Genomic DNA, 14,921 nt, shown 5'->3' with positions numbered 1-14,921 from the left:
CCAAAACCGAACTTAAAAAAAATCATGGACCAAAACTAAACTAGCTATGAAGTAAGTGAATCAAATCTGTAATTTCCTCTAATCCTAATTTTCTAAAGAAATAATTCCTAAGTTTTGTTTATATTTAATATGATTAAAAATTAAGAATATGCTACTAACATATATAATAGAGTATACAAATTCTAGTGCAATATTAATGTTTTGAAGTTGACAAAAATACTACTAGCTTACAGCTAAAGTATACTGAAGTTAAGAATTTTAGACTACCAACCACTTGTAACAGAACTACACCAATAGAATTTATCTCCAAAAAGATAGGAAAGGTCTCGTAATGTAATATAGATCCCCAATTTGGTAACATGAATGCTGGGAATCTAATAAAAGCTAGCAAGAAGGAGAGAAACCCAGGTACTTGGTTTTTTGAATGCCAAAGTCCAATGTTTTCTGCACATCTAGTGGTGCATGACTGATGATCAGCTGCATGCTTACTCTTTTTTTTTTTTTCTCATCATTGTGTTTGAGACTTTTCTCGTTGAGGCCAATTGACTCTTTAAAAAGGCAAATTCCAGGTGAAATGTATAAAAGGAAGTAGCTAGCCACCCACCTTGGTGGTGGGGGTTATATAGCCTTTTCATATCCCTTTTGACATAGTGGTTTGGAATACTCACTTTTCATGAGCTAATTTGGTTTTTCTGTTTTTTTCCCTATTTTATTACTCTCAGATTTAATATGTGAATTGTTTGTTTTGATACTATATTAAAATTAGATTAAGTATCCAAACTAAAATTAATTGATAAACTGGTGAAGATAAACTGAATATCTTAGAAAATGATATGTTTCTAATATGAAAGTTCAGTACAATTCATGCAAGCAAAGATTTGGCTGGTGATTTGTATGAATAAAATCAATGGAATCACTTGCATGATACCGATAAGTTTCGAAATTGTGGTACTTGTATACTGTCCTGTTTTCGTGCCGTCTCAAGGGACAACAGAAACCTTTCCAACTCTAAACCCCCTTTTTGGGAATTAGGAGGTTAACATACATTTGCATAATAATGCTATACATAGGATAATCCTCAATTGATCGTTTTTTATGTATCACGTAAAATATTTTCCCACAATATGTAAGGAAACAATTAATCACTTTGACTCTATACATACATCAATTGATACGTATCTTATGGTGGTGCCTCTAGCTTTTGGGAACCAAACTTCTCATACTTGCCCAATTTTCTTTTTCTAAAGAAGCCGCCCCTTTTCCAGGTTCCTGGGATTATGAACCAATTAAAAGGTGACCCCCCCTCCTCAACATGATTTCAACATGTCACATCGCATGCTCATGAATAGGGGCCTAGGGCATACTTGTATCAAGAATAATGATAAAATTATCCGTATTATATTTATGTAAATCATTACAATCAAATAGGTCCTCGGTCTATAAGATGTGCATGCACACACGCATATTGTTATGGCGTGCATGCCCTACTCATGTGTGCATACGTGTCAGTCTACACGTACACATATGCATGTCTTATTCGGACATTCATGCTGCCTACACTCTTAAGAACTTCTAACCGACAAGGTAAGCACTAAATGGCAGTAGAATTTTTGCACGGTACATATAGCTATAGCATTACTCTTTGACCAAAGGCTTTAGGGCGGCACTACAGAAATTGAGCATATTAGGATTTGAGCAGTGGGTCATCATCCACATTCTAGCAGTGTGATATTGAAATCCGGCCCCCTCCCCTAAGAAGAAAATTCAACACCTAAAAGCACTATAAATAGACTCCAACCTTGCCAATCCTTTTACATAGGCATCATCAACATTAATTAGAAGAAGAAAAAAGATACAGCCCTAGTAACAAGCTAGCTAGCTAGTATTGTACCAAAATGGCTAGAGGACTCATCAAGTCTCTTGCCTTCTTTGTAATCATTCTTCTTGCTTCATTCCTTATCACAAGCTCCAAGCTTTCTTCAATAGAAGCTCGACCACTGAATGATGTCACTAGAGAGATTGAGGCCTTCTTTGGGGCAGTGAACAATTCAGGACCCAGCCCAGGTGGAATAGGACACAGATTTGTAGACCTTCAAGGCAGTAGTACCACTCTAGCAAGTGTCAAGAATTCTGGGCCTGCCCCTGGTGAAGGGCATCATTAACTACGTACGTACGTCCCAGCTGCTGTTACATTGGCCATGCATGGTGTCCACACTTAATTTGGTTGATTGTTCCTAAAAAGCGTGCACTAAATAATCTCCACATAGGTAGCTTTGATTTAGAGGTATATTTAATAAATAAGTTCTAATAAATAAGCGTGCTATGTATAAAATTTCTAATAAATAAGTTAGAGGTATATTTGCAATTTGTAGCTTTTGTTATGTCATGTAGCCAAACCTATGTGTGACTGCAGTTTGCCCATAGATGTGAGGTTTATGACTGCGAGAAGAACTTTCCTTTATCAGATACTGCTGTGGCATCACAAAATAGAAAGTAAATTTGTTTTCTATTATATTTATGATACCACATCACTATCTCTATTATAAGGAAGCTAAGTTTTTCTCTTGTAAATTTATTTTTTATTATATTTATGATACCACATCACTATCTCTGTTATAAGGAAGTTCTTCTCTTGTGACTGCAAAGGCATTCTTGTTAGCACTGTTGGCTCGTCTCACCCATATATATATAATGCAATGGTAATGTTAATATGTACGTTATCGCATATAAATTAACCTAATTCAATAATGATGTACCAGTAAATTATGCACATGGGTCTTCTCCTATAGTTGCATATTCTTCTTCAATTGTCTTTTTTTTTCCTCCCTTTCTGTTTTGCATTATCCACATGTGCTCTAACTTCTAACCCAAAAAAAGGTTCAGTTAAGAAAAATAGAAGTAAAATTGTTGTGATATATGTTTTTTTGGTAAATAAATAAAATTTGTAAAAACAGAGCCTTTCAAAAAAAAAAAAAAAAAAAGAAGTGTAAAAACGGAGAACCCAAAATGGTCACGTATCAAATCTAAACGTTGGGCCACTATATCTATCAATAAAAGGAAATCAATTCTCTCACTTGGTAACCTTTCAAAATGCCCAACGTCAATTGGGGAACCAAACAAATAACACAAGTCACAAACTCAAAAACCCTTTGTTTTTAATGTGTGGAGGAGGGATTCCACTCTCAAGATTCAGGAGAGATATACCACTAGAACAAACTATTTGGTCAAGTCACAAGTCCTTTGAAACATCATGATAAACATATGTAAACTACGAGTGTCTATTATAAAGAAAAAAAAAAAAGGAAAAAGAAAACCCCTCTTTCATGATAGTAGAGGAGCTAGCATGTAAAATATCTGTTATGCATACGACCTAATATTGAACAATTTGAACGTACTCATTAATCGATTGGGTTAAGCTAGCTAGCTCGGTTCAACATATTTGACCCAACTCAAGTTCATTGGTCCAATTAATTCAAGCATTTGAACTTAACTCGATCCATCGAGCTTATAATATTGAGCTCGATCAGATTGATCTCAGATTGATCTATTGGGTTGGAGTAAAGTTGATCTTAGAATTTTTTGAATTGAAACGAAATTTCATTTAAACTTACGGAAACAATATATAAGTCATCTAGCAAAGCATTCTAAATGAAGTAAGGAGACTCATCATAACAGAGACATTTATCAAAACCTGACATAGAGTTTGGAATGTCGAATTAAGTTCAGGTTGACCTTCCAACACTTATTACAACACAAAAAAGTTAGTACACTAGGGATGGCTAATTAGTACAGCTGAAATTCGCCTTGGAATAACAGTCACAACATTAATTTGTTTGATAACCAAATTATTAATTAATCCCCATATAATCAACCTATGTATGTATGTGGGAGCTAGTGGTGCAACATGTTCAACCCCCTTTCTTATTAAGTAGGTGGCTACTGGTTAGTATTTCCACTTCCCAATTTATAAGTTCAATTAATGTAATCTGGACCCAACTTTCTCAGTTCCAGACCTCAAAGCAAACAATATTAAAGGCTAGGCCAATTTTCGTTTGACTACTTCATAGGACAGTAGGACCACATCTACCACTCACATTCAATTCCTCCTATAACCCATGGTTGTACTGTCATTCATGGTCTTCATGGAAATATCAGTAGACATGATTGATTGCTAGATTGATTGTACTACTTTAATTATTTATAAATCTTCATTAAATTATTAAGCAACCCCAATAACATAACAGTATTAATTACAAGTTTACAACAGAATGCATGCTAACTAATTAATTAATGTAATGGATTCCATATCTGCTGCTTTTTTTTTTTTTTTTAATTGTTGCTTAGTGTTTGACCGCTTTAATTAGTACTTAAAGAAAGTGGGATGGGTGTGAAGAAAAAATTAGCTGCGCCTTCAATTGCGGCAATACTGGCGCATGTCTGCCCTTGACATTTTGTAGTTTTGCTCTTAATCATAAATATTATATATTCTTTAGTTTATGTGTACAACTAATTAAGAAGCCCGACCGAGCCGACTGTCAGAGCTTCTTCATCACCAGCGGCTCCGATCCGCTGGGATCGACGGGTCAAACAAAATATATATAGTAATTGGGACAAATTAATTTGGTCATGAGTAAATAGAATGATTCATACACAACATAAACCACTTGTCATGTAAATTAACTAATAGTCAAAAGCCAACTCCCACGCTGGCCATGAAATATTTGTCATGCAAACACTTGCCATATATGAAATAAACTAATGATTTATTTCTATACCAAACTTATTACTTATACATACATATTCTTCATAAAATAAAAATCTGCTTGAAAACTCATAAAGTAATCCTTTATTTCTATGATAATTTATATGAATATATTATGAAATGCAAAAAACGAATCATCTTCCTCATATAACATTAATTAAATAATTTTATCATATTAAAATTAATTAATTTATATTTGACACTGATCTGACATGTTTATAATAATTAATATTAATAAATCGTGTCATATTAAGTAATAATGAACTCTCATTCATTAACTTCAATTCGTGTTGATTTGAGTAGTCATGTTAATTCAAATATAGTTTACGAACTGTAAATCCGTTTTCCGGCCAAAGGTAATAACAAGCCCTAATCTAAATACAGCACCTATCAATCACCGACAAATGCTCATTCTATATTGGCGATGCCATAGTCAAGTACTAAGAGGATGGCCCATGTGCATGACTCAAAATAAAAACAAAATCACCTTTGAAGCAAGCCAAACGATTGACGTCAAAATCACTTGACAAGGCAAAGACGTCTTTCAGCCAAGTATTTCACATGTCACTTAACAAGGCATTTGGCCTTCTTGAACATATATTTGTTATTAGTTGCCAAAAAATATATGAGATGGAAATAACGACTGATGCTATCATTTTTTATTGGAATTATCTTTGGTCTTCCATTATTATGTGGAGTAGTGGATCTTTCAACTTTAACAATTGGGATCACTCTATAGGTAAGCATATATACGCAGATCTGGATCTGTTACCAGCACTACCTAACGTATATGTACTTGCGCATATATAGACTTCAGCTTCACAGTAGTGAGACTCGTTACCATATTTATCAAGGGATGGATATATCTTTCAACTTTAACAGAGGGCCTTAATCTTTCACTAAAAATTACCTTTTTACTCTGCCCTAGAAAATCCCACACATACAAGGTAGAAAGAAAAAAAAAAAAACTCTATACATTTCATGACTTTTATAAATATACAAAAGATTTTATATAAGTTGTATATATATGAATCAAACATATGTATCCTGCCAATAATGTAGCATCTGTATTGTGAATCATTTAAGAACTCAATACAAATTAAAAGAGAAAAATAAAACATATTTACCGCTTCAAGAAGAGGAATATTCATTTAACAAATTAAACTAAAATGAACGATATTTAGTATCTCTCAGTTATGTTAATTTATCAAACTACTTGTTATGGCCAAAAAATGCGTCGGCCACACGCATTGCCCTAAGTGATATGGCTAGGTTTACGACCTTTGGTGTGAACGTGGGCGTGCCACTAATCAGCTTGAAATAGCCGATTAGAAAAAAATAATACTAGCTTTAGCCTTTAGGTGAAAATAACAAAATAAATTTAATGCACCAAATTAAATATCTAACTTCTAATCAACGATCGTGCGATAGAAAATGAACGGGAAAAGCCTATCTAGATTCTTTTCTTGCCTTGATTAATGACTAGGATTTTGAACAACTAAAATGTAAATGACATAACAAAATGAATTTAAAAGAAAGCCTAATGGGAAATAACACTAAAATAAATACAAAGAACAATATGTGTTCTTGAAAAACCTAAAATATAAAGAAATACAATTAAAAGGGCCTTGAATTGCTAAGCAAATGAAAATAAAGAGAGATTTGAGAAATAAAATCCATTGGGCTGAATTGGGAGCAAAAAGCTTGCTGGGAGATTCACATTGTTGTGAGTTTTTTGGTGTTGTTTATATTAGAGAGATATCGATCCTTAAAATTACCTTGTGAGCTTCATTTTATAGTGGTTCAATTACTTTGCCCCCAAAGCTTTCAATAAGATGCAGTCACATGTTTAATCAAGATAGTTTTTAGTTTAGTAGTAAACAGCTATCTGTCTATGAGTTAAGAATGAGCTAAAAATGAGTTGGCAAGTGAAGACACCAATTTGAACCTAATAATTATTCATGTAGGCCATGACCCATTTTAGGAGAGTATAAACCCTACTCTTAAGCAAAAAAATTAATATGACAAACTACTCAGAGGTCTCAACTAAAATAAATAATCAATCAGTTTTAGTCAAGGTATTAAATTTCGTTTTTTTAGAGATTCGAAATCGAAACATATGTTTGATAATTTTTGGTGAAGATTTCGCCGAAATTTATCGAAATTTTACTATTTTCTATTTTCTCCAACTTCAGAAATTCACCAAAAATAGCTCGAGACTTCAAATAATTTACCGAAAAATTCTACGGACTCATATCGATGAGTACTAATTTCCTATGACCTCTGAATAGTTAAATTGCTTTCAAAAAAATTATAAAAAATCCTACTCTCATAATTTAATTCTAAAAATAATAATAATCGCCAAATTCTTGAATTTTCATTTAAATTCATTTCCACACAACTAAGCTCTAAAACCACAACCAAAGGTCTAAGTTAGCTAAAATAAACTTAAATAAATTTCTAATTCCTTTAAACAAACCTTAAAACAAGTTTGAAAAATTTAAGTAACAAAATTACCATAAACCAAAATTTGAGTTGCTACACTTAGTGAAGACAAAACTTGGCTAGGTGAGAGGCACGAGAAAAAAGGAAGGAAAGATAAAATAAATAAAAAAGACTGAAGAGAGAGGCACGGAGAAAAAAGTAAAGAAAGAAAAAAAAATTAAAAAAAAAAAGAAAAAAAAGGAGGGGGGGTTTGGGGCCTTTGGGCAATTGGAGAGAAGAAAAAAACAGTTTGGGATTTCATTTAGTTATTTTAAACCTTAAACTCTAATACATTTCTATATAAAAAAATAATTAAAAGTATCCTAAAGGGCCTAAAACCTAATATCCTAAAGAATATAGAGTATATAAGGTTCAATATATAAATTATAGAATATAAAGAGTATTAGGGTATATAAAGTATATAGAGTATTAGAGTTTAAATTTTAGTGTATAATTAAATTATACAATATAAAGAATATACTAATTTTATTTAACAGTATTTGCCTCCAGCGCGTATTATATTCATCTCATATCACATGAAACCTACTATATAATTTGGTTGCTTCAATGTTTTTTATCAATGTAGTAGATAATATGTTAAATAAACATATGGTAAAGTTTCATTCAAAATTTTCGTATTGTGATAGCAATTTTCGTCGTTTCTGTCGAATTTTTGTCGAAATTTAAAAATTTTCGAAATTTAAACCCAAAATTTTATTCATTGGTTTAGTTGATTTTAAAATTTTACTAATTGAATTAGCTGTGTAGAATTCAGTTTGATGAATTCAACCACACACTTTTACAAAATCTACAGTACAACGCATGCTGGTATGCTGATATTTCTTTAATTTAACCACTTGCATGGCAAAAAAAAAAAAAAAACCATCTGCACGGTCAAATGAGTAAAAATTTTGGCCAAAAATTCTTCTTTTGGAAAGAATCGCTAAATCAGGTTCTCGTTTAGGTGAAGGAAGTATGACTACTTTACCAACAGTTGAGATCCAATCGGTAGATGTTTCGGCTTATATTTCTACTAATGTAATTTCTATTACAGATGGATAAATATTCTTATTTGCCGATTTATTCAATGCTAGAATCAGACAAGCCATTAATGTGGATATTTCTGTTTCCAAAGTATGTGCTGCAGCTCAAATTAAAGCCATGAAACAAGTAGCTGTTAAATCAAAATTGGAATTGGCACAATTTGCAGAATTAGAAGCCTTTGCACAAGTTTGTGGGGTTCACTTCTTTTTATATGTACTAACGAAGTACCAAATAACTCATTAATTAGCTGATATGGAATTAGATATCATATACGCATGGCTATAATATAACATCTTTTCAATATTATTATTCTGAGATTTTTATGAATTGTGGATCTAATTAATACAAACTGATTCCCCCCATCGATCTGATAACCTGCATCACATTAAGTGCTCCACATCGATCAGATGACCTTTATGACTTTATCGAATGGATAAGTAACCAATTATTTCATGGGACCCTTCCAAATGAAGGCGGTACATAAATTTTTCGTATTAACTATTAAAATCTGAAATTATTTAATTATGATGAGCACATTTAACTAGCAAAATTTAGAGAAGTAAAATAAAATATCAATGTTCCCAATTCATAATTATACACCACAAATATGAATCAATATATGTGAAATATTTTATTTAAAGACGAAATTAATACTTTAATTTAAGCACTTAATGTGCACTTCTGTGTTTCTGATACAATAATGCTACTAACAATTAATTTTGCTTCAATAGGTGTACGTCGACTTGTCGTGCTTGATTTGAACACTTTAAACCAAACTTTCAATTAGTACGTAAAGTCTAAAGATAGCTAGATATATACCTAACGGTCCATATACATATATATATGCTATACTGATTGCAGTTGTCATTCCCAGTGGTATATATATTCACTGTCTTCCTTCCCATGATCTTCATCTAAACCCACAGGTACTCAAAATCAATAAAAGATCAGTTTTCTTCGTAGCTAATTCCACTAGAATTGAGCTCAACAATGGGATCTGAGGCCCTAGTCCATGTGTTCCTGGTCTCTTTCCCCGGCCAAGGCCACGTCAACCCTCTTCTCCGCCTCGGCAAGCGCCTCGCCTCCAAGGGTCTTCTCGTCACCTTCTCGACCCCCGAGAGCATCGGCAAGCAGATGAGGAAAGCCAGCAACATCACCGAGGAGCCTACGCCCGTCGGTGATGGATTCATCCGCTTCGAATTCTTCGAAGACGGATGGGACGAGGACGAGCCTCGTCGCCAAGACCTGGACTTGTACTTGCCCCAGCTCGAGTTGGTGGGCAAGGAAGTCCTGCCCAAGATGTTGAAGAGGCACGAGGAGCTGAACCGGCCAGTTTCGTGCCTCATCAACAACCCCTTCATTCCTTGGGTGTGTGACGTGGCTGACAGCCTCGGTATCCACTCGGCCATGCTTTGGGTACAATCATGTGCTTGTCTCGCAGCGTATTATCACTTCTATCATGGGTTGGTCCCCTTTCCTTCTGAATCTGAGCCGTTCATTGATATTCAGCTGCCGTCTATGCCGTTGCTGAAGTACGATGAGGTGCCGAGCTTCTTGTACCCGACGACTCCGTACCCATTTCTGAGGAGGGCTATATTGGGTCAGTACGGGAACTTGGACAAGCCCTTTTGCATATTGATGGACACTTTCCAAGAACTCGAGAGCGAGATCATTGAGTACATGTCCAATCTCTGCCCGATCAAGGCCGTCGGGCCTCTGTTTAAGAACCCCAAACCCCAAACCGCAAACAATGTGGTTCGGGGGGACTTCATGAAGGCCGATGACTGTTTAGAGTGGCTCGACTCGAAGCCACCGGCCTCCGTGGTTTACATCTCGTTTGGGAGTGTGGTGTACTTGAAGCAAGAGCAGGTGGATGAGATCGCTCACGGGCTGTTGAGCTCCGGGGTTTCTTTCTTGTGGGTCATGAAGCCGCCGCACAAGGACTCCGGGTACGAGCTCCTTGTGCTGCCCGAAGGGTTCTTGGAGAAGGCCGGGGACAAGGGTAGGGTGGTGCAATGGAGTCCACAGGAGCAAGTTTTGGACCATCCGTCCGTTGCATGTTTTGTCACTCATTGTGGTTGGAACTCTTCCATGGAGTCACTCACCTCGGGAATGCCCGTCGTGGCATTCCCGCAATGGGGTGACCAAGTAACCGACGCCAAGTACTTGGTAGATGAGTTTAAAGTAGGGGTGAGAATGTGTCGAGGTGAGGCCGAAGACAGGGTGATCACTCGTGATGAGGTGGACAAGTGCTTGCTCGAGGCAACGGTGGGGCCCAAGGCGGAGGAGATGAAGCAAAACGCTTTGAAATGGAAGGCGGCAGCCGAGGCGTCCTTCAAGGAAGGCGGCTCCTCCGACCGGAATCTCCAAGCCTTTGTGGACGAGGTGAGGAGGAGAAGCATAGCCCTTAACAGTAAGTCAATGGCTCCAAATGGGGCTGTAGATTTCGTCAGCAAGTCAACCCCCAATGGAAAGGTTGATATTGAAGAGTCAAAGCCCAATGGAAAGGTTATTGATCTTGATGAGTCAAAGCCCAATGGTAAGGTTGAGCATGTTGAGTCCAAGCCCAATGGAAAGGTTGACGTGGTTGAAATTGAGTCCTAAAACCAGGTCAATAGTTATGTGGTGAGTATTAAATATAGATTGGATGGTGTGGAATAACTTGTGGTATGCGTTATTTACATTTATTTTTGTTTTTATTTTAATCTTGATTATATTTTGTTATGGTCTAGAAGTAGTGTCTATGGATTAGACGCTGTGTAATGTTTTGGCTTGTAATCTGTTATAATTAATCTTCTTCTCCTTTATTAATTAGTAACTATTGCTCATAATTTCGAGTATGTATAGTATACGTTTATGTGTATATTTATTGATACTACTGCCCTAAATCCGTTAGAAATTATAACATCTTTATCAAATAATTTTGCACAACATTGTTGTGCTTTTCTTATTTGCTATTTCATCGGCCGACGTTTTTTGGTATGACATTGCACAATTGTGTAAACTTTGTTGGATATACGTGTCTGCATTTATACTTTCGTTTTCTAGACTCTTCACCCAACAGTCCAACACCTAATACCTGATACAATTTTGGACCGATAATTAATATGATGTTAACTGACCGTTCCATATTTCTTAATTAATGTACAGAAAAATGTATATTTGAATGGGGTTCTTTTAATCTCGGTCCTTACACCATAACCATTTTTTGATTAAAATTTTATGTATATTTATTTTTTAGAAGTGACCTGAAAAATGGACAATTCCAATTATTGCTGAATGATATATTATGTTCAAAGAGAATGTTCTTACTTTTTTTTTTTTTTTAAATAAGGATATCCTTACTTGAAATTTCCTCTACTAATGTAAGTATTATATATGAAGACTTTTTGGTAAAAATCATACATCAACTAATATGAGTAATCAATAATATTTTTTGATAAAATGCCATACCCATTGGTAATTCAGATGACTAGATTAACGGAAATACGACGTACCAAAGTTTTGATAAACAATTACCTAAACCTAAAAGGCTAAAACCAAGAAGAAAACACGTACCCATAAACACCCATATCCCAAATCATAAATACACCAAAAATTAATATGAAACAATATATGTGAAATATTTTATTTAACAACCAAATTAATACTGGGTCCAAAAAAAGGACCAAATTAATACTTCAATTTAAATAATGTGCACTCGATCGATTTGTTAAGAGAAAAAACCAATAATTTTGCTTCAATTCGTGTCGTGCTTGATTTTAACACTAAAAAGAAGGCTTAAACCAAATTTCGTCGATCAACTTTAAGAATATGTGCCCATCAAAATTAAATAGATTAAGCTTCACCTAACAGTTCAAGCAAAAAGTGTCCTCCTTGCTTTCCAAGATTAAAAATCAATGTGGATGGATCTTGGTTCCAGGATTCTAGAGAGGCTGGGATTGGAGTAGTTGTTAGAGATAGCAGTTGTAAGGTGATTGGTGGTAGTGCTGTTAGTTGCTTGGCTGACTCTGTTGATATAATTGAAGCTTTGGCAGTAAAGGAAGGGATGCTTTGTGCTAAGAAATTTGATATTCTAGATGTGGAGATGGAGTCTGATTCTAAGACTGTGGTTGATGCTCTTAACAGGTCTGCCAGTTGTGTTGCTTGGCAAATCTCTCCAATCATTCAAGACATCTGGGATCTTGCAGCTGAATTCTCATCTGTTAGATGGTCTTGGATTTCAAGAGAAGCAAATGGTGTTGCTGATGCAATTGCCTTGCTAGCTTGCAGGAGGATGTGTCCAGAGGACTGGGTGATCTCACCCCCATCTTCCTTAATTGGAGTCCTGGTGGCAGATGGGCTTCCTCTAGATTGATATTTTGGCTTTTAGCTTATCTGTTTTTTTAGGAGTTTGTTTAGTTTGGTTGCTGAATTGTTTTCCTGTCTTGTTCTTTTGGTTTACTGCTTTGTTTTCTGTTTTTTCTGGTTTGTATGTTGCTTTGCTGCTCTTTGCCTTTGTGGCTTTTTATTGAAGTTTTTTTAAGTGGCCAAAAAAAAAAAAAAAACAGTTCAAGCAAAAAAAAGAAAAGCTCTGCACCTAACAGTCACTAGGTTATAGCTTAGCCAGGTATGCAGGCATGCACATCGCATTACTAAGGGCATGTTTACTACATTATAGTTCGTATATGTTATTCGCTCATTTCATGTTAACTAAAGGTTTTGGGGTTGTAGTTGTCTAATATAGTATAAACGCTTTGGTTCATAAATCTTTACTTACGTACTGGTCTAATATATATCAAAATACATTATGGCTTCAAAAAATAAAAAAAATAAGAATCCGCATAAAGAATTTGTCTTACTTTCTACAAAATTTGTTGGATGTGACCGCAACACTTTCAATAAAAAAAAATCCAAAATTGAAATAGATCGAGATCACATAGGATGAAACTGAATAAGAAAAAGGGAAAGAAAAGATCTTCGAATTTTCCCATCCAGGCACCCAACCATCAGAATTGAGTCCGAACCTTTTACTTATGCTTATATCTTCTATATTAATATATATTGAGATTATATTTAAAATTTTACTATTCAATTATTTTTCTAATATAAGCTGTAAATACGTACTAAATATGTAAAAAGAAATGCTTAAATGTTTTTGACGGAAGTAACTTCATTAAAATTAGCAACAATCATCTGTAGACGTAGTAAGTAGGTTGGATCTCCTAAGAACATAAGAAGAGCTACCTTAACGAAAAAAAAAATACGTAACATATAGGAAGAGCTAAGCCATCAAAATTACGACCAAAGAAGCAAAGATAATTAATTATTTGGTTAGATTGTCCACATACACTGGTTAAACAATGGGCCACTTTTTGTACAACTAAATCCAAATTAAATATAGGGGGGGGCTATGCACACCACCCTAATCCACTAAGTTGACCACCCCACTTAAATTTTTACCCCTTTGTGCCCATTTTGCCCCTGCATTAAAAAAAAAAAACTCAGCCTCTCCAATTTGGCCGGCCACCCCTCCCAGCCCTCCCCGCCGCCGGTGCGACCCACCCAGCCCTCCCGCCGCCGGCGCGACCCAGCCCTCCCCTTCGCCGGTCGACCCCGCCCACACCCAGCCCTCCCCGCCGCCCGATCTCCCTTCTCTCTCTCTCCCCTCTCTCTGCCATCTTCTCTCTCTCCCCTCTGTCTACCATCTTCTCTCTCCAGATCGGGGGTCGCGGCGGGGCTTGAGGTGAGGGGGTGCGGGCGGGCTAGGGATGGGTGCGACGGGGGTGCGGGCGGGCTGGGGATGGGTGCGACGGGGGCTGGGCTTGGGTGAGGGGGTGCGGGCGGGCTGGGGATGGGTGCGACGGCGGCTGGGGATGGGTGCGACGGCGGCGGGGTTTGAGGTGAGGGGGTGCGGGCTGGCTGGGTAGGGGTGGGCTGGCTGGGGGCGGGCTGGGGAGGGGAGGGGATCGGTGGGGGAGTGGTGGCTGGGTGGGGGAGGAGGAGAGGAGGGCAAAATGGGCAAAAATGGGCAAAAAATTAGGGGGGTGGTCAACTCAGCAGAATGGGGTGGTGCGCATAGCCCCCCCCCCCCCCCCCCCTTAAATATATGTTGGTCTTTATACAATGGACCCTGCTTGTCGACCTAAAAGGCCTTGATCACCCCTCCTTGGACAAAAGGATCACAAAGTACGTGCTGGTTGATAGTGGTTTTTTTTTTTTTTGGCCATTTGGTTCATAGTGTGTAATTATGTATATACTTTGGTTCTTGCCCATAGAGATCGAGAACCAAGACAAAGAGAGAATCTAAATTTAGCAGACTACAATAGGCTTTTAGTCAGGTTCTTTTTCAGAAAATCATACAAGTGACATGAAGCATATCTACCTACAGTTGTACTGAACATGAAGGCACTCAATAATAGGAAAAATACACAAGTGACATGAAAAGTCTAGTCTACAATGATAGTCATGGTATGGGGATGGAGACATGCATCGATCATGTGACAAATTCAACCACGGAATTGAGAAAAAAATCCAAGTGCTCAATTAAACAGAATATCCAAGTGCTCAATTAAAAATACCTTAACTTCATTTAATACAATTTTATACTCCCGTTTGTTTGAATGTTAAGTCAAACATTAAATGATGACAT

The 14,921-nt window shown here is 36.4% G+C and overlaps 2 protein-coding genes across 2 annotated transcripts; both read left to right on the top strand.

Moving 5' to 3' along the window:
* The first annotated feature begins 9,165 nt into the window (after positions 1-9,165).
* LOC147276673 (gallate 1-beta-glucosyltransferase-like) lies at positions 9,166-11,104 on the top strand. Its single transcript, XM_086255009.1, has one exon. The coding sequence runs from the start codon at positions 9,281-9,283 to the stop codon at positions 10,892-10,894; it is 1,614 nt and encodes a 537-aa protein (XP_086111135.1). The 5' UTR covers positions 9,166-9,280; the 3' UTR covers positions 10,895-11,104.
* Positions 11,105-11,734: 630 nt separating this feature from the next.
* On the top strand, positions 11,735-12,647 carry LOC147276672 (uncharacterized). The gene is made up of 2 exons (XM_086255545.1): positions 11,735-11,749; positions 12,213-12,647. The coding sequence occupies exons 1-2, from the start codon at positions 11,735-11,737 to the stop codon at positions 12,645-12,647; spliced, it is 450 nt and encodes a 149-aa protein (XP_086111671.1).
* Positions 12,648-14,921: the final 2,274 nt, after the last annotated feature.

The sequence above is a fragment of the Dryas octopetala genome, chromosome 8, assembly GCF_963921425.1.
Source record: "Dryas octopetala chromosome 8, drDryOcto1.1, whole genome shotgun sequence".
NCBI classification, from domain to species: Eukaryota; Viridiplantae; Streptophyta; class Magnoliopsida; order Rosales; family Rosaceae; genus Dryas; species Dryas octopetala.
This window is presented reverse-complemented; position numbering and strand designations above follow the sequence as displayed.